At 32.7% G+C, this 27,105-nt stretch overlaps 2 protein-coding genes across 3 annotated transcripts in view; one reads left to right on the forward strand and one right to left on the reverse strand.

Annotated features, from left to right (window-relative positions):
• Positions 1 to 10,352, forward strand: part of LOC145270173 (uncharacterized) — a 100,232-nt gene extending 89,880 nt beyond the window's left edge. Inside the window, exons 3-4 of the mRNA XM_080125797.1 lie at positions 3,195 to 3,267; positions 4,603 to 10,352. Coding sequence (XP_079981923.1) covers positions 3,195 to 3,267; positions 4,603 to 5,273 — 744 coding nt within the window. The 3' untranslated portion in view covers positions 5,274 to 10,352. The remainder of the gene's footprint in view (positions 1 to 3,194; positions 3,268 to 4,602) is intronic.
• Positions 10,353 to 12,013: 1,661 nt separating this feature from the next.
• LOC145270477 (uncharacterized) overlaps positions 12,014 to 27,105 on the reverse strand; it is a 32,612-nt gene continuing 17,520 nt past the window's right edge. Inside the window, exon 2 of one of the 2 annotated variants that reach the window (XM_080126146.1) lies at positions 12,014 to 19,275. In XM_080126146.1, coding sequence (XP_079982272.1) covers positions 15,380 to 16,258 — 879 coding nt within the window. In that variant the 5' untranslated portion in view covers positions 16,259 to 19,275 and the 3' untranslated portion in view covers positions 12,014 to 15,379. The remainder of the gene's footprint in view (positions 19,276 to 27,105) is intronic. The other variant, XM_080126145.1, reaches the window with a different exon arrangement.

Below are 27,105 nucleotides of genomic sequence, written 5' to 3' on the forward strand. Positions count from 1 at the left end.
TTATAAATATTTAGTTCATACAAAAGTTTATTTAAATTAGAAATATATTTATCATTAATTGAAATGTTGTTTGTATAAATCCTCAAAAAATGTTGAACAAGCCCCCTTCACATGTTTGGAATGTTTTTCCAAATAATATCTTTATTCTTTATAAATTTATTTTAAATATAACGATAGGGCTTTGTTAACTATTTTGTAAACGTGATTTCATTTAACAATTTAATAAACATAATAATTTATTGGCCCGTAATAAGATTAGTGTATAAAGCCGTTGACTTGAACGTAATAGAACATAACATATCTGGCAGTGAACTCCACTACATATCAAGTTTTTGAACTGCATGTTTTTTTTCTGTTTGGTAAACACTTGTGCTCTGAATCACTGAGTTCTGGCTAAGTATCTCTTAAATGTTAAAGGGTTATGTTTTAATCTAAAAAGTATATATCCAATCACATATAGTACGGGATTACTTTGTGTAGGAATTGGGTTATGTTTGACAAAAAATCTATTTGAATTGTTTTAATTTGCTTAAGTTTGCAAAAAACTAATCAATGATTTTAAAATGTCTATCATGTTCTTCCTAATTTATTTTAATTTGAAAGTAACTCATCAATATGTATGTTTTGCGACGCTGTCTATCGAAATATTTATATATAAAAGAATTTCTTTTTAGCACAGAGTTTAAATGGAAAGTGTTAGCGTTTGATTAAGAAATGCAAATTCTTTAAGCTTGAACATTTATAGATTAGGAAAAACCTGTTTGCTAGTTTTAAAGAAGTTAAAAATTGATAAATATTTTTCATTCATAGATAAACGATTAACGGTTTAGTAACATCACAAAAAATAAATGGTAAACAGGAGCAAATATGCAAGAATATATGAAAGGAAATAACATAAGTCAAACATTGATGTGTAAAATTGCAAACATTTAATTAACAATCTCACAATAAAATATCCATTTTTAACTTGTCTTAAATTTGCTAGAAATATTTGGACTATTGTTTAATAAACCATTCTTAAAAATCTTTAAAACTTGTATTATAAATTTAATTCTAACATTTCAGCATTTCCTTAAGACATGATATGTGTAACAGATACAATTCTTATGGAATGTTTGTAAGTTTTAAAAATGTTTAAAATCGATAAATATTTTTAATTAAACGATCAACGTTTAAGTAACATCACAAAAGTAAAGTAATTGTAAACAGGAGCAGATATACAGGAATACATGAAAGGGAAAAAAGCATGGATGTGTAAAATTCTAAACAGTAAATCTCACAATAATATATCAATTTTTAACTTAATTGCAACATATTTCATCATTTCCTTAAGACATGATATGTGAAACAAATACAATTCTTAGTAACATAACCTCAATTAAATGTTTTCTGACTAAAGTTTTCTGTAAAACAACAAAGATGATAATTAATGACAATATGATCATCAGTTCTTGTTGAATAATGACAGTGTTGATGAGACCGTCTTGCAATATGGCAGCAACACCTTTATCCTAAGCATAGGAAACTATCCTTTAAAAACTTGTGCTCCACTTTTAATTAAATGGCTTCATATGTTCGAGGCTACACCTTATAAACAACAGACACAAAATAAATAGTGGCAGCTCAAAAGTAGGTTAATGAATCAGACAAAATACCTCTGCGAAAAATGCTCCTCAGTAATTTGATGTTCAGTTAACTTGTTATAAGCCACTATAATATTATGATACCATTTTCTGAGTCCTCACTGCTTGTCAGATTAGTGTTTTTGTTGATCTAGTTGTATTCTTTAATTCACTGTTAACTTATCTCGTCATAATACATCATCATCTTCCAGTAATTCGTTTGTAAAAACAAAAGTCAATTCCTACTGTTTTTATTACTAGTGACTTCTTATTTGATTATTTGCTTATGTATTTGACAATTATCAGTTAAGAAAATGTTTCAGGAGTTTTGGTAATTGGAAACTATCCTTAAAAAACTTGTGATCCACTTTTAATTAAATGACTTCATATGTTCGAGGCTACACCTTATAAACCACACACAAAATGAATAGTGCCAGCTCAAATCCAAGTCACAATACATAATGTATTATTATTATTATTATTATTATTATTATTATCATTATTATTATTATTATTATTACATGAATAGCAAATAGTCTTGATGCAACACTTAAACAAAGGTTGATTAAACACAGAAAACTGTTCCTGTCAGACAAGGGTTGATTGATCAGACAATAAGAACAACAATTATCTTATATCTTACCATCATTCTTCCCCACCATATTTTAAGGGTCAGTCGATTTTGCAGGTGAATTGTTACAAATTGTTTACACATTAAATAAATTATCATGATACTGAGCTTTTTTCTGAACAATTCATATTCACCTGATAATATTATGATGTCATACCATCCCAATCTTTAATAAACCATGCTTAAAAATCCTAAGAAAATTGCAAACATGTAAAATTGTTATCAGCATATCAGAATCATATCTCAATGTCATGTCCATGTCCATGTCTTATAAACATTAGGTGTAACAACACTCACAACTGATGTCTTGACTTCATCTAAAAAGGGATCACTAGAAAAAAGTGAATTATGTAATCCACATTTTTCGTTGTTATTTATCTTTTACCTATTTGTTATCATATATATGTGTATATTTGTAATTATATATATATATATATATATATATATATATATATATATATATATATATATATATACCGGTTGAGAGATATGTGACCTGTACGTTAACTACCATGAAAGTAGTTGGTGTGAGTCATATAACTTGTGTATCTAGTGCTCGTCAGTATTTAGCTGTTCAGTTAACTTGTGATGTCCGAATCATATTCTGGTACCTACTTCTGGGTCCTAACTGCTTGTCAGATTAGTGCTATCGTTGATCTAGTCGTATTCATCAATTCACTGTTATCTCGTTAAAATGTACCATCACTTTCCAGCAATTCGTTTCTCAAAACAATAGGCAATTAATAGTTTTTTTTTTATTATTAGTGACTTCTTCGATTATTTGCTTATGTATTTGACAATTACCAGTTAAAAAAATATTTCAGAAGTTTTGGTAATTAATGTTGATTGAGATGGAGTGTACTTAGGTGCCACCGGCTTTGGTCCACCTTGAATGTCCACAGACTCATCCTCCAGGTGTTCCTTCTCCTTTTCCTCACTAGGGGAGTCGCCCTTCTGGGGAGCAGGAACATTGGTTAAAGTATCTTGTGCCATCGAACGTGATCCATATCCAATGTTCACTGGATCCATATCCCTTTTGGGCTTGCTCCCTTATTTAGGGATCGTCCTCATGAGGAGCAGAATCTTTGAAACGAATCTTGGGCTGATGTTCTGGTGTCATGATCTGCGGAATGCCTTCTGCAGCCGCTTTCTCACCTCTCTTGCTGGCCGGCATTTGCATCATCGGTAAAAAGGGTAAATGAAATATTTTTGATAACTTTGCATATTTATAGATCAATTGGAGAAAGCAAAAACGTATAAAATAAATACTTTACTTTCATTCTTACATTAAGATACATGTATATATATTGTAGTATTGTATATAAATTAACATAAATATATATATAGAATAGTCACAGTCCAAAGTAATTTTCTTGCAGAATTGCAAAAAAAAAACAACAACTGTCTTTCAATAAATCTTTCTAATGTTCGGCAGCTTTTTAAACCAATTTTGTATCTTCTTTCAATATTTTTGTTAATTTTGCATATTTATACATAAGTTATACATACATGTTTGAAGAAAGCAATAAATACTTTTTGGATGAACATATAGTTATTTAATTTCATTGTTACATTAAGATATATGTATATATATATTGTAGCATTGTATATATAAATATATCTTCTCACATAAATCATAAAACATTTTTGGAATGTGTCAAATGTGTTATATATGAATTAATTTAGATGAAATAAATCATGATGTTGTCGATTCAATCTAAGAATATTGACAATAAACGGAATATTAATATTCGAATGCAAATACTATAAATATTGAATTTCATTATTTTTTACAGATGTTCCTGATTGAACCCTATTTCAATTTGAATGGAGGATCATGATCTTTAAACATTAAGCTGTAAACAGTCATTACTTTATTTGGAACACTAGTGACACCTGAGAAGATTTATTGTAATGAACAGTACTATTTGATGAATTTTGCTAAAAATTGGTGAAAACATAACACGACTTGAATGTTATATAAATGTTTGTAAAAATGTGTGTAAAAATGTTCAAATATAAGGACTCCGAAAAGTATGTGACTTTAAAAATACATATTTTCTTTAATACCGGAAACTATAACTCAAAAAATATCTTTTAGAAAAGTAACACCTTATAAACGCTAAATTTTTAAAATATCATTTTAAAAAGATATCTCAGTTAAAATATATGAACAGTTAAATGTTTGTCGTCTGTATAGTGCCGCATCCTCAGCTTGGACAAATGAGATAATTGAAATAAAAAAGAATGTGTTTGTGGATATAATCGTTTTGCCAGATACAACTGAGTAAAACATATAGGAACAGTTTTGTAAAGTGTGTGGACATTCTTGTGTATCATGAACTTTAGTGACCAATATGAGATCTCACTCTGGAGAAAACCCATATTCTTGTGCTGTGTGTGGATATTGTTGTTCTGCAAAATCAACATTAGTGATTCATATGAGAACTCACACCGGGGAAAAGCCATATTGTTGTCAAGTGTGTGGATATTCTTTCTCTCAAAAATCGACTTTAGTGAGACATATGAAATTTCATTCTGGGGAAAACCTACATTCTTGTAAAGTGTGTGGATATTCTTGTTCTGCCAAATCAATGTTAGTGAGACATGTGAGAACTCACACCGGGGAAAAACCATATTCTTGTGATGTGTGTGGATATTCTTGTTCTGAAAAATCAACGTTAGAGAATCATGTGAGAACTCATACTGGAGAAAAGCCATATTCTTGTAAAGTGTGTGGATATTCTTGCTCTCTAAAATCAAGTTTAGTGAAACATATTAAAACACATTCTAGAGAAAAGCCACATTCTTGTGAAGTTTGTGGATGTACTTATTCCCACAAATCGACGTTAGTTAACCATATGAGAACTCACACTGGGGAAAAGCCATATTCTTGTCAAGTGTGTGAATATTCTTGCTCTCACAGATCGAGTTTAGTGAACCATATGAGAAATCATTCTGGGGAAAGGCCACATTCTTGTGATGTGTGTGGATATTTTTTTCTGCAAAATCAACGTTAATGAACCATATGAGAACTCACACTGGGGAAAAGCCATATTTTTGTGAAGTGTGTGGATATTCTTTTTCTCAAAGCTCAAACTTAGTGAGACATATGAGAACTCATACTGGGCATTCTTGTAAAGTGTGTGGATATTCTTGTTCTGAAAAATCAATTTTAGTGAAACATATGAGAACTCACACTGGTAAAAAGCCATATCCTTGTGATGTGTGTGGATATTCTTGTTCTAAAAAATCAGCATTAGTGAAACATATGAGAACTCACACTGGAGAAAAGCCATATTCTTGTCAAGTTTGTGATTATTTTTGCTCTGTAAAATCGAATTTAATGAGACATATGAAAGCTCATATGAAAACTCATACGAGGCAGAGACCATGAATGCGTACTAGACACTCTCCTCGAGTGTCTAAGGTCTCTCTGTACAGGCGTGTTTAGAACATCCTGACATGAGAATATTTTTCCATAGAAGTAAACTCTGACCAAATATTCAAAATCACATAGTATTCGCTGCCCAAATAAGATCTCCTCAGTACGGCTACCCCACATTAGTTTTTCCGAGGAATGGTGCACCTTCTCCAAGTGATATTACCGCAAATAATAGCACGAAGCTGGATACTCCACCAGACTAGATAAATTCTTGTCCTGGAATCCAGTAAGACCAAGAGACCAAAACAAAAGATATACTACAATGTATAAAAATGGTTAATTGGAGAGAGGAAAATTATGTTCTCAATTTCTTTACTAACTCAGTGCTTGAGAGATAAATAACTTTAATGGAACATTCGAATATTTATGTATCTCATATAGAGTTCAAGTGTTAGCCCCTGGTTGTGGGCCCCTTGATTTCTGAGAACTTCGACTGAAGTAAAATAAAACAAAAAAGGCAAAAGAATTAAAAACCAGAAGAACAAAATTAACTCCATGACTAAAAACAGTTTAAACCAAACCAAAGGACTTTTTACAGGCGGCTTATAAGGTACACCATTACTGCAGAAGAACTCTCTATTTGAAATTGTTCACCAGAAGAGAACTAGACTACATGTCTTCAAAAATAACAGCTCTTTTGGTGAGCAACAGATGTCCCCTGCAAAACCCAATAAAAATTACCACAACTTTACCATCAGAACCCATCTATCTGTCCAAGCACATGCTAGGCTCTACTCCTGTGCCACTGTAATCTTTGGCTTACATAACATCTGCCTTCATAAAGTCTCTGCTGGAAACCCCACAAACACCAACACATCTACATCACCTAATAGGATACCATCACCTGCATCACCGCCACAATCACCTAGACCACAATCACCTAGACCACCGCCACCACCATCAGTTGTATTTGCACCAGCTTCTTCAGCTAGTACATAAATAGCAAGAAAGATCCGCCAGAAATATACCGAGACCTTCCAAAGGATGAACCTTAAAGAATGGGAGCAACATCAGCGTGCAAAGTATTTTTTGGGGGGGGGGGAACTCTCTCATGAATACATAAACATAGGTTTCCTCATCATCATAGCTAGACGAAAATGATTAGAAAATAAAACAATTAAACAAGAAACCAAGTAAATATTGAATATTTCTCAACATAACAAAAACAAATCTAAATGCAAGAATCTATTATCATTTTCATCATCAATTTGCTTATTTGAAAGTAGGTTACTCAAACATGGCTTATTACAGGCGACTCAAACTCATCGCCAGAACACTGAGACACTATTCCCTGAGAAATACCGACAAATATTCTGTCTTACTACAATATAAAAGGTCTTTACTGCAACTGGTTGCATGCAACATCTGTGCAATATTTTTGTCTGAAGTATAGCTTAAAAACAAGCAAGGTGAAGAAATGTTTCAATAATAACCATAACCAATTGTTGATTAATAGGATAATCAATTAAAGTTGTAGAACGTGGCAGATAATTCTAATCTTTGTTTGGATTGATTACCAATGATAATTTACACAAGACAAAACATTCAACAAACAAGAGATAAAGTAGGTTGAAATTCTAGAACCAGGAATAATGCCTGGGATGTTAACGTTGGATTGATTTCCAGTATGACAAAATCAATGCAAAGACAATTTACCAAATTTCTGGTTGAAGAAGCTAACATAACTCCATAGCAACTACTGTTGTTGTTTCACTAATCCTTTGATTTGTAAGGAGGCTTCAAAAACATGACTAATAAAAAGACAATACATAACAGTAAAGCAATTTGTCTTAGCAAATACAAACGAATATAAAGGCTCTTCACTCAGCTGGTTACATACAACATCTATGAACAATTATTGTCTCAAGTGGAGCTTAAAAAAGAACGAGCAGGATGAAGGAGGAAGTGTTTTCCCACCAGTTGATTAACAAGATCATCAATGAAGGTTGTACAAAACAGCAGAAAATTCTAATCTTGGCTTCGATTGATTACTAATGAGAATTCACACTGAGCAAAATAATCAAGAGTACTAGTGAACCTTAGACATAAGTCCATGTTAGGAAAACAGGGGTGAAATGCCAGAGCCAAAAATAACATCCGAAATGTAAAAGTTGGATTGATTCTAGTATCGCGAAATTCCCACATAGACTATCAGTCTTTTGACGGGAGAAACTCATATCACTATAACAAAAACAATTAAGACACTACGCTATTGAAGAATATACTGTCTCACTACCAAACATTGTTTCATTTTATGACGACGAAGAAGAATGTTACAAAAATACAATATAAAAGTTGAAATTTAGTTCATAAAAATAAACAAAGGACGTGTGAATGCAAGTTAAACAACATAAAATTGTACAAATATTTTTTAAAGTTGAAGAATAAAATACAGTTTAACATACAGAAAACAATTTATAATAAGTTGTGTAAGAGTTAAATATAAACAATTAGATGACATGACTGGCTGTGTAAAAGAAACGAGTTATCATATATTCAATTAATAGACGATGGGGAATAAAATACAGTTAAATATACAGAAAACAATCGTAACAAAACAGATGTCAATTCGTCATGGAAAAAGAACTGTCTTGCATACGTTATTTGTTGCGGTTGTGAACAGTGTTAATATGTGTGCATACACTTGTATATAGAAAAGAACCGATGATATGTAATAACAACACAGAAGAAAACATTATACATACATCATAAAATACTTGTTATTTGTTGCAGTTGTGAACAGTGTTAATATGTGTGCATACACTTGGATATAGAAAAGAACCGATGATATGTAATAACAACACAGAAGAAAACATTATACATACATCATAAAATACTTGTTATTTGTTGCAGTTGTGAACAGTGTTAATATGTGTGCATACACTTGTATATAGAAAAGAACCGATGATATGTAATAACAACACAGAAGAAAACATTATACATACATCATAAAATACTTGTTATTTGTTGCAGTTGTGAACAGTGTTAATATGTGTGCATACACTTGTATATAGAAAAGAACCGATGATATGTAATAACAACACAGAAGAAAACATTATACATACATCATAAAATACTTGTTATTTGTTGCAGTTGTGAACAGTGTTAATATGTGTGCATACACTTGTATATAGAAAAGAACCGATGATATGTAATAACAACACAGAAGAAAACATTATACATACATCATAAAATACTTGTTATTTGTTGCAGTTGTGAACAGTGTTAATATGTGTGCATACACTTGTATATAGAAAAGAACCGATGATATGTAATAACAACACAGAAGAAAACATACATACATCATAAAATACTTGTTATTTGTTGCAGTTGTGAACAGTGTTAATATGTGTGCATACACTTGTATATAGAAAAGAACCGATGATATGTAATAACAACACAGAAGAAAACATTATACATACATCATAAAATACTTGTTATTTGTTGCAGTTGTGAACAGTGTTAATATGTGTGCATACACTTGTATATAGAAAAGAACCGATGATATGTAATAACAACACAGAAGAAAACATACATACATCATAAAATACTTGTTATTTGTTGCAGTTGTGAACAGTGTTAATATGTGTGCATACACTTGTATATAGAAAAGAACCGATGATATGTAATAACAACACAGAAGAAAACATTATACATACATCATAAAATACAGTTTAATATAAACAACAAGATGACAAAAAGCTGAAGAATAAAATACAGTTTAATATAAACAACAAAACGACATGGTCGGTTGTGTATGAACAAAGAAACGAGTTATCAGATATTCACTGTCTCACTACAAAACATTGTTTCATTTTATGACTCCCGGACATCGGCGATTGAAATGAATGTTACGAAATAAAATATAACAGTTTGAATTTAGTTCATAAAAATAAACAAAGGACGTGTGAATGCAAGTTAAACAACATAAAATTGTTACAAATATTTTTTAAAGCTCGGGAATAAAATACAGTTTGATATAAACAATAAGATGACAGATATTCACTTAATATTCAGATTAATTCATTCAGAGTTGGCAGCGTCACAGAGTGTGGATTTGCAAGCAGACATAGAGATTGTTTCTTTGCAAATCCTGAAAGCAGAGAACCAGAAACGATGTAGAACATAAAAAGAATTGTGTGCAACTCCGAAAGAAAGTGACATTAAATATTATGTTGTAGTGTTGTGTTTTGGAGGAAAATGTATCCGTTGCAGCAGGCAAGCACCAAGTGAGTTTAATGTTTAATGTGCCACAAAAAATGTCAATCCATTATGTAAAAAGAACGGTCTTGCATACGTTATTTGTTGCGGTCTCTATTAGCATGTGTGTACATCCATACAGAAAACACCCGCATACAATTTGTACTAACAAAATAGAAGAAAACATACATCATCACATCAAGAAACATGTTTACATACGGTCACATAGACGCTATACAACATTTACATGAACACGGTCACATAGACGCTATACAACCTGACACACACACACACACATATATATATATATATACACGCGTTACATATATTCTCTTTCCTGGCCTGCTATAATAAACCATTGTCAGTCCTATGAAAAGTTTCACTTGTTTTGTAAATCTTGTTTTCTTAATTTTTTCAATTAAGTTTTCAGTTGAATAAAGTTAACAGATGAGTAATAAAATTATTTTATCTTTTTGTTCATTTATTCATTTTAATTTAATAGATATTAATAATTAATTATTTTTATGTTAGTTTATTAAGTGTTTATATAAAGCAATGCTATAATTTATGTTCATTTATTAATTTTAATTTAATAGATATTAATAATTATGTTTATGTTAGTTTAAGTTTATTTATATAAAGCAATGCTATAACTTTATGCTCATTTATTAATTTTAATTTACTAGTTATTTTTTACCTATCCTGGTCGCAGGTCAGCAAAGTGTGACCTTTCGATCGTCCAAGTCACTATCTTGGTCGACATCAACTAAATGTAACTTCTTCATGTGGCAGAACTTGTCAATCGTTTTCATTGTCCGGCTGGGTGTTCGTCGGTGTTTCTCACATCAGGGTTGATGTGTCGTCGCCTGGCCAGCCTGTCGTATGCTAAAACGCAGGGCAGGGGGTCCGCCCTGGGCGGTACGTGCCAGGGGGCTGCATTTTGAGAGGGTAAAAAAATTAAAGCTAACAAAGAAATCTGAAATTTTATGCCAAAAAGGTTGTAAACATCGGGACTTTTGTTGCATATATTTGTCATATATAGAAAAGATATATGTTTGTTTATTTTGGAGAGAGATATATCTCGGGTACTTTCTAAATAGAGACGGGGACATCTAATACAGTTGGATGTGTAATGATATTTAATTGCTCTTTCGTTTCCGTAACTTTTATATAGACTCTTTCATTCCGTTTTCGTGATCTAACTTTTGCATGCACTCACACATGCGCATAGCAATTAATTAATAAAATGGGGTGCAATTATTTAGTTCCCTTCTTACCAACCAAACACTCGTGTTCCAATCTTATTCTTACACATCCATGCACAACACAGCATGAGATGGTGGCAAGCGGTATTATCATACAACACATAATCTTATAACGTCAGGGTTAGGGTTCCAATCTTATTCTTACACATCTCTGCACAACACAGAATTACAATGGGAAGAATTGTTCACCTGCAAAATGTAATAGAGAAAATGTTGCATGCAAATCCCTATCAAACACTTTCAGTATTTATACTTCCAGTTGCTGTTTGTTGAAATGGTCGGGAATCCTATTGTAAGACCCACATATGTGGGACATGATATTACTCAGGTGGGAATACAACAGGACTGTCTATTATATATATATATATATATATATATATATATATATATACATGTACACACACATATCAATGTTTACTTTGTCTCCATGATGTGAATGATATAAAAATTCCCGTTTTATTTGTCTGTACGACATAATCACATCAACACCCTGGATCAATGGAGTTAAGCAACGTTGAACCTGTCAATACTAAATGGTGACGATTTAGAACTTTGAGGTGCTGTATGTGCTCTCCGCTTATTTCGCCATTGCTTCCAGTCGTCCTGGACTTCTCCTTGCCACTAGACTCAAACAATGCCGATTCAGGGGAGTTGTGATTTGAAATTGCGCAACTCTTACATGGTGTATCGTTTGTCTTTCAAGACTGAATGGAGGCATTGTTATTGTATTGTATCAATGATTTTTTTCTTTTTTGTCTTATATGATGAAATTAATCTTTTGAGTTCATGCAAAGATATTCACAACAAAAACAAACAAAATACTAATATATAAAAGACAACCCTAAAAATATTGATTTTCATTATTTTTTATTTATTTACAGATGTTGTTGCTTTGACGCCTTTACAAAATTCTAATGGATCATCATTTTCTTTAAAAATTGATCTATAGAAATTATTGACTTGTATTTGGAAAACAACAGAAACATCCGTGTAAAAATGTATTTGAATTAGAAAATTCTTTGAAATCACACATCTAAAATATAATAAAATATTATAATTGTTTCTTGTAAAAGTACAGAGCCAGAAACAAAATCGGCAGTTCGTCTTTAAAGAGAAGTTACAATGGGGTGGGGAAAGGAAATCTCTGGAAGGAGTAAGCTTGGTGTGTGCTGTCCTGACCAGAAAAAGGAAGAGTCTTTTACGTACTCAGTTTGAGTGAGATTGCCTCTGACTGGGCAAGCAATGAACCTTTAATGCTTGAACTGATCTGTGCCGTATTTCGTGATTGAGCATATCTTCAAAATCGTAATAGCAGTTTATTGATGAAGAGATATGACTTATAACACAAGCTGCAATATTTTATCTTCATATTCGGATTGATTGTAAAATGGACAACCATGGTCACATATTACTGCCACGTCCCCTTATTTCACAAACGAGTGATTCCAACGTAATGTCACAACAATTTGGTAAATACATGTATATGTAATTTCAAGAACAAGAGATATATTCTGGACCTCACTCTGGGACATTCGTGGAGGTACAAAAAACTGGAAACCTAATAAACCAAATAATTAAACGAAAGAGAAAAAGTATGGATAAATTACTTGATTAGTTTGTAGTACAAATATATGAAGTCAGAAGTAAATTGGTTGCACATAATATCTTATACTTTGTTGAACATCATCGTTTAACCAGTAAATGATACTTACAGTAATTAAATATTTATATCTCTGGATTATGCATACAAGATGAAGTAAATTTTATTATGAGTCTAATCTGGGCGAGAAAATCGTTATTATGAGTCCAACATATTTGTCTTCCACACTTAATACATGTTTATCTTCCGTATGCATACGAATATGTTTAATTAAAGTAAACTTTTGTATAAATGTGATTTGTCTCCTGTATGTGTTTGCATATGTTTTCTGGAAAAAAAGAACCACATTCTTCAGCAGATTATGCTTTTTCTCCTGTATGTGTTTGCATATGTCGCCACAATTGTGACTTTCGTGCAAAAGAAGAACCACATAATTCACAAGAATGTGGTTTCTCTCTTGTCTTTTTTTTTCATTTTTCTTAAACTTTTTCTTCTATGGGATGGGACATCCAACCAGATGTCTGACATTTACCCCTATTTTAGTGAGTCCAACCAAGAGATCTTTTCAGGATTCTAGCCGTCCCTTTCAGTGCAATCGTTTGTATTTCACTTGCACTTGGTTCACCGGGTATGCTTGCTATGTACTTTTTAAAGTTCTTTTTCATAAGCCCAGTTGCTCCTATGATGACTGGTATAATTGAAACGTCTTTTAATTTCCAATTTCGTTTCATATCATACATAAGTCCTTGATACTTTGTAATCTTTTCCCTCTCAACTCTGTTAAGCCCTGTATCATTGGGTACACTGACCTCTATTACGGTCGCTTTTTTGTTTGCTCTGTCCCAAATCACTATATCTGGTTTAACAGCTGCATTTTCAAGATATGTAGCAGTAGGGATTATGTAGTCATAGTGAATAGTGTAGTTGTCATTCCCAACTGTTCGTTCGGGTGTATGTTCCCAGGAGTTTTTACTACACTGAATGTTGAGTTTCTTACATATCTTCCAGTGAAGGTATTTGCAAACTCTGTTATGGCGATCTGTATAATAACCATCTCCAAGTAGGACTTTGCAACCAGAAATCAGGTGGCCCACACTCTCAACCTCAGTGCTACAGAACCTGCATTTATTATTGTTGCTTAGACCACACATCTTTTTGAAGGCGTTTGTCATGAGGCCCTGGTCTTGTGCAGCCAATATCAACCTCTCTTGGTCGTAATGGAGGGATCCTCTTTTGAGCCAGTCCAGGGAACCATCCCTATCAATATATTCTTGGGATAGTTCAGTCGGTAGGTATTTTGCCCGTTTATGGTTGGTCCATTCTTCTGTTTTAACACTATGGAACTGGCTAGTGTATTTTTTCCGACTTTTCTGGGCTATGTCAGTGGCAGGCTTGTTTGGGTTCTCAGTATCATTTGTAAGGCAATCTTTTCCAAAATGAGTGGCTAGTTGTGTTATAGATGTTGTGCTACTTGCTCGATTCTGATAATGGTCTTTAATTTTCACAAGCTTGGGGTTACAGGAACTTATTATGTACTGACCTATGCTGACGATTGTGGCTCTGTGTTGATGATTGACTTCCGAGAGCCCCATACCTCCTTCTCGCCTGGGTAGGTACAAACGAGGCATGCACTGATTTCGATAAATAACTCGGTACAAGGTTAGCATTTTCCTTGTCTTTGTGTCAAGCCAATTTATGTCTTTCTGAGGCCAGTCAATAATGCCAAAACTATGTTAGTACTGGCATGGCAAGTTGGTTAATTGCCGTAAGTTTCTCTCCTGTATGGGTTTGCATATGTTGCAACAAATGTGACTTCTGTGCAAAAGAAAAACCACATACTCCACAAGAATATGGTTTGGAAAAAAAGAACCACATTCTTCAGCAGATTATGCTTTTTCTCTATTTTTTCATTTTTCTTATCATTTTGTTTCAGCCAGGGATGGGGCATCCTACCAGATGCCAAACATACACCTGCTATAAGTTCAATTGTTTGAATCTCCTTTGCACTTGGTTTACCTGGTATATTTGTAAGATAGTTTGTAAAATTCTTTTTCATAAGTCCGGTTGCTCCTATAATTACTGGAATGATAGAGATCTTCTTAAGGTTCCAGTTTCTTTTCATGTCATACATAAGACCCTGGTATTTAGTAATCTTTTCCCTCTCAGCTCTGTTTAACCCAGCATCATTCGGGACACTAACTTCCACCAAGGTTGCTTCCTTCTCCTTCTTGTCCCATATTACAATGTCGGGTTTTATAGCTCCGTTTTCTAGGTATGTGGCTGTAGGGATTGCATAGTCATAGTGGATGGTATATGACTTGTTTCCGACTGTTCTTTCGGGTATATGTTCCCATGACTTCTTACTGCATTCGATATTTAACTTATTGCAGATCGTCCAGTGGAGATATTTGCATACTTCATTGTGTCGCATTGTATAGTAGCCGTCCCCTAGCAGGACCTTACAGCTAGAAATCAGGTGGCTCACACTCTCTATTTCTGTGTGGCAGAACCTGCATTTGTTGTCTTTGCTGAGACCACTCATTTTTTAAACGCATTGGTCATCAAGCCTTGATCTTGGGCAGCTATTATATACTTCTTCTGGTCATAGTGGAGCGATCAATCCTTTAGCCAGCTTATAGACCCTTCCTTATCAATATAGTCTTGGTTATATTCGTCCAGAAAATACTTGGCCCGTTGTTGGTTGGCCCATTCTTCAACTTTCTTGTCATGGAAAGCTTTAGTGTATTTCTGGCGACTTTTTCTGGCTATTTCAGTCGCAGGTATCTTTTCTGTTTCTGTCTCACTTGTAAGACAGTCTTCCCCAAAATGTTTGGCCAGTTTTGTGATGGATGTTGTTCTACTGGCTCTTGATTCCTGATGTTGGTGTACCATCTTGAGAGTTGGGTTTTTAGAGCTCATCAGATATTGTCCGGTGCTCACAATAGTTGCACGATGTTGATGGTCAATCTCCGAGGGCCCCATACCTCCTTTCCATCTGGGCAGATACATTCTAGACAGACACTGGTTTCTGTATATTACTTTATACATTGTCAGCATTTTACGTGTCTTAGTGTCTAGTCTATTTATGTCTTTTTGTGGCCTGTCGACAATACCAAAACTGTATGTTACTACTGGCATGGCTAGTTGGTTAATGGCAGTTATTTTGTTTCTGCCTGTGAGTTCTGTTTTGCATATCTTCTTGACTCGGCGTATGTACTCACTTCCAATTTTGTTTCTCATCTTGGCATGCTGGATGGTATCATTCTCTTCTATGCCAAGGTATTTGTATCCTTCCTGCCCTTCTAGGTCCTTGATGGTGGTATATTCATCAAGCTGAATATTTTCAGTTTCGATCTTCTTCCCAGATTTGATGGAGCACTTGGCACATTTGTCCAGTCCAAATTTCATGCCAATATCTCTGGAGAAGTTATGTACGACTTGTAAGAGTTCATTTAAGTCGGCATCAGAACTGGCATACAGCTTGAGGTCATCCATGAAGAGCAGGTGGTTAATTCGTTTGTTTGGGTCTTGTCGGCGGTCCTGGCTTAGATTGTAAGCACATTTTTTTTGTTTAAAAGTTTGCTTAACGGATCTATTGCCAAGCAGAAGAGTAAAGGGGATAAACTATCTCCTTGGAAGATTCCTCGCCTGATGTTTACGTCCGTGACCCTTATATTTCCTTTTGTGTGGCTTAATGTCATGTTTGTTTGCCACATTTTCATTTGTGTAGCTATGGCCTGTTTGATTATCGGGTGTATCTTATATAGCTCTAGACAGCGTAGAAGCCACGTGTGTGGTACACTGTCATAAGCCTTCTGATAATCAATCCAAGCCATACTTAAATTTCGCTGTCTCTTCCTACAGTCTTCCAAGATAGTTTTATTTGTTGAGCTGGTCTTTGGTACCTAGACAGTCCCTCCTACAGCCTGCTTGTTCTTTTTCAAGATATGTGGTGCAGGAGAGGTGTTGGTATATACTGTCCGCAACATGGCCAGTGAAGAGTTTGTAGGTGGTAGTGAGACAGCAAATGGGCCTGTATTTATTAGGGCGTTGCGTTTCTTTTGTCTTTGCTATGAGGGTTGTATCTCCTCTTAATATCCATTCTGGTGTGGTTTCTTCTCCTCTCAATATTCTGTTGAAACAACTGCTATAATGCCCATGTAATGATGTTAGTTGTTTCAGCCAGAAATTGGGGAGATTGTCTATGCCAGGCTTTTTGTAATTGTAGACGCTATTTAGCTTCGTTTTTATAGTGCCAGCTGTTATCTTTGGCTCCGGCATCTCTGGCTTATTTTCTAGGCTCCTCTCAATGGTATGGATCCATTGAGCCTCTTTGTTATGGGTGATCTCGTTCTCAAAGAGAGGTCTCCAATAATCCTCCAGCTCTTGCATTTTGGGCGGGTTATTCACCGTTATAGTGTCCCTTATTAGGTTACGGTAAAATAACCGAGCATTCTGCTTAAATGTTTTGTTTTCATGCTTTGCCCTATTCTTGCTTTCTCTTTTCTTAATGCGTTTGGAAAGTGCTGGGATTTTTCCTTCTAATTCTCTAGCTACGTTTTGTAGCTGTCCTGCTTTTGTACAATATTTCCTGCTGAGTTTGCCGATGATGTTCTTCAGTCGTCCCTGTACAGCAGGGGCGGCTAGGAATTGTTTAATCTGGGACAATTCCCTTCGGCACAGGTTTAGCTGGTTTTGGATCTTTTGTTTCCAGCGTGGAATTTTGTCTTTTGCCTCTGGTTCCCGTCGTTTTTGGAATGTTGGCATTACTTTCCTTACAATATAGAGTCCTGAGGCAGTGTGAGTTCTCATATGACCTACTAACTTTTATTATTGAGAAGCATATCCATAAACTTCACAAGAATGTGGTTTTTTTCCCATGATGTGTTTTCATATGGTTCACTAAATTCGATTTTTGAGAACAAGAATATTCGCACACTTGACAAGAATATGGCTTTTCCCCAGTATGAGTTCTCATATGTCTCACTAAATGTGATATTTGAGAAAACAAATATCCACAAACTTCACAAGAATGTGGCTTTTCTTCAGTGTGAGTTCTCATATGTCTCACTAAGTCTGATTTTGCAGTGGAAGAATATTTACAAACTTGACAAGCATATGGCTTTTCTCCGGTATGTCTTCTCATATGTTTCGCTAAGTCTGACTTTTGAGAACAAGAATATCCACAAACTTGACAAGAAAGTGGCTTTTCCCCAGTATGAGTATGTTTCATTAAATTTGATTTTTGGGAAACAGAATATCCACACACTTGACAGGAATATGGCTTTTCTTCAGTGTGAGTTCTCGTATGGCTTATTAAATGTGTTTTTTTAGAAAAAGAATATCCACTAACATCACATGAATGTGGCTTTTCCCCAGTGTTAGTTCTCATATGTCTCACTAAGACAGATTTTTTAGAACAAGAATAACCACACACTTCACAAGAATGTGGTTTTTCTCCAGAATGAGTTTTCATATGGCTCACTAAATTAGATTTTTGAGAGCAAGAATATCCACACACTTGACAAGAATATGGCTTTTCCCCAGTATGAGTTCTCATATGTCCCACTAAATGTGATATTTGAGAAAACAAATATCCACAAACTTCACAAGAATGTGGCTTTTCCTCAGTGTGAGTTCTCATATGTCTCACTAAGCCTGATTTTGCAGTGGAAGAATATTTACAAACTTGACAAGCATATGGCTTTTCTCCAGAATGTCTTCTCATATGTTTCGCTTAGTCTGACTTTTGAGAACAAGAATATCCACAAACTTGACAAGAATGTGGCTTTTCCCCTGTGTGAGTTCTCATATGTTTCACTAAATTTGATTTTTGGGAAAAAGAATATCCACACACTTGACAGGAATATGGCTTTTCCCCAGTGTGAGTTCTCATATGGCTTATTAAATGTGTTTTTTTAGAAAAAGAATATCCACAAACATCACATGAATGTGGTTTTTCCCCAGTGTGAGTTCTCATATTGATCACGAAAGTTTATTATGCACAAGAATATCCACAAACTTTACAAAATTGTGGCTTTTTCCAGTGTGAGTTCCTATATGTTTTACTCAATCGTATCTAGAAAAAACGATTATATCCACACACCCACGTTCTTTTTTATTTCAATTATCTTATTAAATTGTTCATGCTGTGCATACGGCACTATACAGATGACAAGCATCTATCTACTTCTTCATATATTTCAACGTGGATATCTTTTTAAAATGCTATTTTTAGAGTTATAGTTTCCGGTATTAAAGAAAATATGTATTTTTTGAAAGTCACATATTTTTCTGATTCCGTATATTTGAACATTGCACACATTTTTACAAAGAGTTATATTACCTTCAAGTTGTGTTTAGCAAAATTCATTAAAAAGTATTGTTCAGTATAATAAATTATCTCACAGATGTCGTTGTAGTGTTCCAAATAAAGTATCAAATGTTCACAGCTTAATGTTTAAAGATGATGATCCTCCATTAAAATTGAAATAGGGTTCAATCAGGAACATCTGTAAAAAACAATGAAGTTCAATATTTTTAGTATTTGCATTTACATATTAATATTCTGTTTGTTTATTGTTGTTAATATTATTAGATTGAACCACAACATCTTGATTTATTTCATATAAAACATTTATATAAGTTTCATCAAAGAAATGACAAGATATTTTCTAACTTAACAGAGAGTAAGTCGATACAAGTGTTGCTCAAATTATTATCTAGTTAAAATATTATTTTTTGTTTTTTATATGATTTTCATCATAGTAAGATGAGATATTTATATACACGATACTACAATATATATACATGTATATTAATGTAACAATGAAAGTAAATTTGTTATGATTTTCATCATAGTGAGAAGAGATAGATTTATATTAATATACACAATACTACAATATATATACACATATTTTAATGTAACAATGAAAGTAAATTTGTTATGATTTTAATCATAGTGAGAAGAGATAGATTTATATTTATATATACAATACTACAATATATATACATGTATATTAATGTAACAATAAAAGTAAATTTGTTATGATTTTCATCATAGTGAGAAGAGATAGATTTATATTAATATACACAATACTACAATATATATACATGTATATTAATGTAACAATGAAAGTAAATTTGTTATGATTTTCATCATAGTGAGAAGAGATAGATTTATATTAATATACACAATACTACAATATATATACACGTATATTAATGTAACAATGAAAGTAAATTTGCTATGATTTTCATCATAGTGAGAAGAGATAGATTTATATTAATATACACGATACCACAATATATATACACGTATATTAATGTAAGAATGAAAGTAAATTTGCTATGATTTTCATCATAGTGAGAAGAGATAGATTTATATTAATATACACAATACTACAATATATATACACGTATTTTAATGTAAGAATGAAAGTAAATTTGCTATGATTTTCATCATAGTGAGAAGAGATACGTTTATATTAATATACACAATACTACAATATATATACACGTATATTAATGTAACAATGAAAGTAAATTTGCTATGATTTTCATCATAGTGAGAAGAGATAGATTTATATTAATATACACGATACCACAATATATATACACGTATATTAATGTAAGAATGAAATTAAATTTGCTATGATTTTAATCATAGTGAGAAGAGATAGATTTATATTAATATACACAATACTACAATATATATACACGTATTTTAATGTAAGAATGAAAGTAAATTTGCTATGATTTTCATCATAGTGAGAAGAGATAGATTTATATTAATATACACGATACTACAATATATATACACGTATATTAATGTAAGAATGAAAGTAAATTTGCTATGATTTTCATCATAGTGAGAAGAGATAGATTTATATTAATATACACAATACTACAATATATATACACGTATATTAATGTAACAATGAAAGTAAATTTGCTATGATTTTAATCATAGTGAGAAGAGATAGATTTATATTAATATACACAATACTACAATATATATACACGTATTTTAATGTAAGAATGAAAGTAAATTTGTTATGATTTTCATCATAATGAGAAGAGATAGATTTATATTAATAAACACAATACTACAATATATATACACGTATTTTAATGTAAGAATGAAAGTAAATTTGTTATGATTTTCATCATAGTGAGAAGAGATAGATTTATATTTATATATACAATACTACAATATATATACACGTATTTTAATGTAAGAATGAAAGTAAATTTGTTATGATTTTCATCATAGTGAGAAGAGATAGATTTATATTAATATACACAATACTACAATATATATACACGTATTTTAATGTAAGAATGAAAGTAAATTTGTTATGATTTTCATCATAGTGAGAAGAGATAGATTTATATTAATATACACAATACTACAATATATATACACGTATTTTAATGTAAGAATGAAAGTAAATTTGTTATGATTTTCATCATAGTGAGAAGAGATAGATTTATATTAATATACACAATACTACAATATATATACACGTATTTTAATGTAAGAATGAAAGTAAATTTGTTATGATTTTCATCATAGTGAGAAGAGATAGATTTATATTAATATACACAATACTACAATATATATACACGTATTTTAATGTAACAATGAAAGTAAATTTGTTATGATTTTCATCATAGTGAGAAGAGATAGATTTATATTAATATACACAATACTACAATATATATACACGTATTTTAATGTAAGAATGAAAGTAAATTTGTTATGATTTTCATCATAGTGAGAAGAGATAGATTTATATTAATATACACAATACTACAATATATATACACGTATTTTAATGTAAGAATGAAAGTAAATTTGTTATGATTTTCATCATAGTGAGAAGAGATAGATTTATATTAATATACACAATACTACAATATATATACACGTATTTTAATGTAAGAATGAAAGTAAATTTGTTATGATTTTCATCATAGTGAGAAGAGATAGATTTATATTAATATACACAATACTACAATATATATACACGTATTTTAATGTAAGAATGAAAGTAAATTTGTTATGATTTTCATCATAGTGAGAAGAGATAGATTTATATTAATATACACAATACTACAATATATATACACGTATTTTAATGTAAGAATGAAAGTAAATTTGTTATGATTTTCATCATAGTGAGAAGAGATAGATTTATATTAATATACACAATACTACAATATATATACACGTATTTTAATGTAACAATGAAAGTAAATTTGTTATGATTTTCATCATAGTGAGAAGAGATAGATTTATATTAATATACACAATACTACAATATATATACACGTATTTTAATGTAAGAATGAAAGTAAATTATCATATGTCCATCCAAAAAGCATTGCATACACGTTTTTGCTTTCTCTACATATGCAGAATTATCAAAAATATTCAAACATTTTCTTAATATTATTCCATCTGCATTTGTTTGAGGGAATATATCCACTCACCTCGAATTCATCTGAATATAAAAATTCTTTGTAACTACAAAATAATTTCAGAATATTTGAAAAACATCTTGAAAGCAGGTAGGTTTTTACAGCCCTGCTAGAAAATTACTTTTGCCTGGAACTATACTGGACGTCTACATTTGCATATGCATTGAGTATTGTTGCAACATATAGGAAGCTGCAAATAGCATAACAATCATCTTAGACAAAGGGTTAAAGGTATTAAATCTAATAGGTTCCACCCCATCGCCACTATTTTGCATATACCAAGCTTTTATTCTTATATTTCTTTCGAATTAACTCGACTAGTAGCAAAATCCCACACCTTCACTGTTGATGTCTATATAAACTGGAAAACCTTTTGTTGCAACATATAGCTGCAAAAAGCATAACAATCATCTTAGACAAAAGGTTAAAGGTATTAAATCAAATAGGTTCCACCCCATATGTTTAAGCAGCACTGTCCCATCACTACAATGTTTTACAAAGGGTTAAAGGTATTTAATCTAATAGGTTCAGCCCCATATGTTTAAGCAGCACTGTCCCATCACTACAATGTTTTACAAAAGGTTAAAGGTATTTAATCTAATAGGTTCAGCCCCATATGTTTAAGCAGCACTGTCCCATCACTACAATGTTTTACAAAAGGTTAAAGGTATTTAATTTAATAGGTTCCACCCCATATGTTTAAGCAGCACTGTCCCATCACTACAATGTTTTACAATTAATTTCATAGAATAGGCACGAGCTCAATTTCAGCTGTTTTGGGTTATTGCTTTCCAGAATTTCTTCAAATGTTCCTTGACACATGTTGTGGAACACACACAGTTTCATTCACAAAAATGTTGTCAATATATGAAGACGTAGCTGTTTTGGGTTATTGCTTTCCAGAATTTCTTCAAATGTTCCTTGACACATGTTGTGGAACACACACAGTTTCATTCACAAAAATGTTGTCAATATATGAAGACGTAGCTGTTTTGGGTTATTGCTTTCCAGAATTTCTTCAAATGTTCCTTGACACATGTTGTGGAACACACACAGTTTCATTCACAAAAATGTTGTCAATATATGAAGACGTAGCTGTTTTGGGTTATTGCTTTCCAGAATTTCTTCAAATGTTCCTTGACACATGTTGTGGAACACACACAGTTTCATTCACAAAAATGTTGTCAATATATGAAGACGTAGCTGTTTTGGGTTATTGCTTTCCAGAATTTCTTCAAATGTTCCTTGACACATGTTGTGGAACACACACAGTTTCATTCACAAAAATGTTGTCAATATATGAAGACGTAACTGTTTTGGGTTATGGCTTTCCAGAATTTCTTCAAATGTTCCTTGACACATGTTGTGGAACACACACAGTTTCATTCACAAAAATGTTGTCAATATATGAAGACGTAGCTGTTTTGGGTTATTGCTTTCCAGAATTTCTTCAAATGTTCCTTGACACATGTTGTGGAACACACACAGTTTCATTCACAAAAATGTTGTCAATATATGAAGACGTAGCTGTTTTGGGTTATTGCTTTCCAGAATTTCTTCAAATGTTCCTTGACACATGTTGTGGAACACACACAGTTTCATTCACAAAAATGTTGTCAATATATGAAGACGTAGCTGTTTTGGGTTATTGCTTTCCAGAATTTCTTAAAATGTTCCTTGACACATGTTGTGGAACACACACAGTTTCATTCACAAAAATGTTGTCAATATATGAAGACGTAGCTGTTTTGGGTTATTGCTTTCCAGAATTTCTTCAAATGTTCCTTGACACATGTTGTGGAACACACACAGTTTCATTCACAAAAATGTTGTCAATATATGAAGACGTAGCTGTTTTGGGTTATTGCTTTCCAGAATTTCTTCAAATGTTCCTTGACACATGTTGTGGAACACACACAGTTTCATTCACAAAAATGTTGTCAATATATGAAGACGTAACTGTTTTGGGTTATGGCTTTCCAGAATTTCTTCAAATGTTCCTTGACACATGTTGTGGAACACACACAGTTTCATTCACAAAAATGTTGTCAATATATGAAGACGTAGCTGTTTTGGGTTATTGCTTTCCAGAATTTCTTAAAATGTTCCTTGACACATGTTGTGGAACACACACAGTTTCATTCACAAAAATGTTGTCAATATATGAAGACGTAGCTGTTTTGGGTTATTGCTTTCCAGAATTTCTTCAAATGTTCCTTGACACATGTTGTGGCACACACAGTTTCATTCACAAAAATGTTGTCAATATATGAAGACGTAGCTGTTTTGGGTTATTGCTTTCCAGAATTTCTTCAAATGTTCCTTGACACATGTTGTGGAACACACACAGTTTCATTCACAAAAATGTTGTCAATATATGAAGACGTAACTGTTTTGGGTTATGGCTTTCCAGAATTTCTTCAAATGTTCCTTGACACATGTTGTGGAACACACACAGTTTCATTCACAAAAATGTTGTCAATATATGAAGACGTAGCTGTTTTGGGTTATTGCTTTCCAGAATTTCTTCAAATGTTCCTTGACACATGTTGTGGAACACACACAGTTTCATTCACAAAAATGTTGTCAATATATGAAGACGTAGCTGTTTTGGGTTATTGCTTTCCAGAATTTCTTCAAATGTTCCTTGACACATGTTGTGGAACACACAGAGTTTCATTCACAAAAATGTTGTCAATATATGAAGACGTAGCTGTTTTGGGTTATTGCTTTCCAGAATTTCTTCAAATGTTCCTTGACACATGTTGTGGAACACACACAGTTTCATTCACAAAAATGTTGTCAATATATGAAGACGTAACTGTTTTGGGTTATGGCTTTCCAGAATTTCTTCAAATGTTCCTTGACACATGTTGTGGAACACACACAGTTTCATTCACAAAAATGTTGTCAATATATGAAGACGTAGCTGTTTTGGGTTATTGCTTTCCAGAATTTCTTAAAATGTTCCTTGACACATGTTGTGGAACACACACAGTTTCATTCACAAAAATGTTGTCAATATATGAAGACGTAGCTGTTTTGGTTTATTGCTTTCCAGAATTTCTTCAAATGTTCCTTGACACATGTTGTGGAACACACACAGTTTCATTCACAAAAATGTTGTCAATATATGAAGACGTAACTGTTTTGGGTTATGGCTTTCCAGAATTTCTTCAAATGTTCCTTGACACATGTTGTGGAACACACACAGTTTCATTCACAAAAATGTTGTCAATATATGAAGACGTAGCTGTTTTGGGTTATTGCTTTCCAGAATTTCTTAAAATGTTCCTTGACACATGTTGTGGAACACACACAGTTTCATTCACAAAAATGTTGTCAATATATGAAGACGTAGCTGTTTTGGGTTATTGCTTTCCAGAATTTCTTCAAATGTTCCTTGACACATGTTGTGGAACACACACAGTTTCATTCACAAAAATGTTGTCAATATATGAAGACGTAGCTGTTTTGGGTTATTGCTTTCCAGAATTTCTTAAAATGTTCCTTGACACATGTTGTGGAACACACACAGTTTCATTCACAAAAATGTTGTCAATATATGAAGACGTAGCTGTTTTGGGTTATTGCTTTCCAGAATTTCTTCAAATGTTCCTTGACACATGTTGTGGAACACACACAGTTTCATTCACAAAAATGTTGTCAATATATGAAGACGTAGCTGTTTTGGGTTATTGCTTTCCAGAATTTCTTCAAATGTTCCTTGACACATGTTGTGGAACACACACAGTTTCATTCACAAAAATGTTGTCAATATATGAAGACGTAGCTGTTTTGGGTTATTGCTTTCCAGAATTTCTTCAAATGTTCCTTGACACATGTTGTGGAACACACACAGTTTCATTCACAAAAATGTTGTCAATATATGAAGACGTAGCTGTTTTGGGTTATTGCTTTCCAGAATTTCTTCAAATGTTCCTTGACACATGTTGTGGAACACACACAGTTTCATTCACAAAAATGTTGTCAATATATGAAGACGTAGCTGTTTTGGGTTATTGCTTTCCAGAATTTCTTCAAATGTTCCTTGACACATGTTGTGGAACACACACAGTTTCATTCACAAAAATGTTGTCAATATATGAAGACGTAACTGTTTTGGGTTATGGCTTTCCAGAATTTCTTCAAATGTTCCTTGACACATGTTGTGGAACACACACAGTTTCATTCACAAAAATGTTGTCAATATATGAAGACGTAGCTGTTTTGGGTTATTGCTTTCCAGAATTTCTTCAAATGTTCCTTGACACATGTTGTGGAACACACACAGTTTCATTCACAAAAATGTTGTCAATATATGAAGACATAGCTGTTTTGGGTTATTGCTTTCCAGAATTTCTTCAAATGTTCCTTGACACATGTTGTGGAACACACACAGTTTCATTCACAAAAATGTTGTCAATATATGAAGACGTAGCTGTTTTGGGTTATTGCTTTCCAGAATTTCTTCAAATGTTCCTTGACACATGTTGTGGAACACAGTTTCATTCACAAAAATGTTGTCAATATATGAAGACGTAACTGTTTTGGGTTATTGCTTTCCAGAATTTCTTCAAATGTTCCTTGACACATGTTGTGGAACACACACAGTTTCATTCACAAAAATGTTGTCAATATATGAAGACGTAACTGTTTTGGGTTATTGCTTTCCAGAATTTCTTCAAATGTTCCTTGACACATGTTGTGGAACACACACAGTTTCATTCACAAAAATGTTGTCAATATATGAAGACGTAACTGTTTTGGGTTATTGCTTTCCAGAATTTCTTCAAATGTTCCTTGACACATGTTGTGGAACACACACAGTTTCATTCACAAAAATGTTGTCAATA

The sequence above is a fragment of the Euprymna scolopes genome, chromosome 46 (assembly GCF_053919585.1).
Source record: "Euprymna scolopes isolate OS-2025 chromosome 46, ASM5391958v1, whole genome shotgun sequence".
NCBI lineage: Eukaryota > Metazoa > Mollusca > Cephalopoda > Sepiida > Sepiolidae > Euprymna > Euprymna scolopes.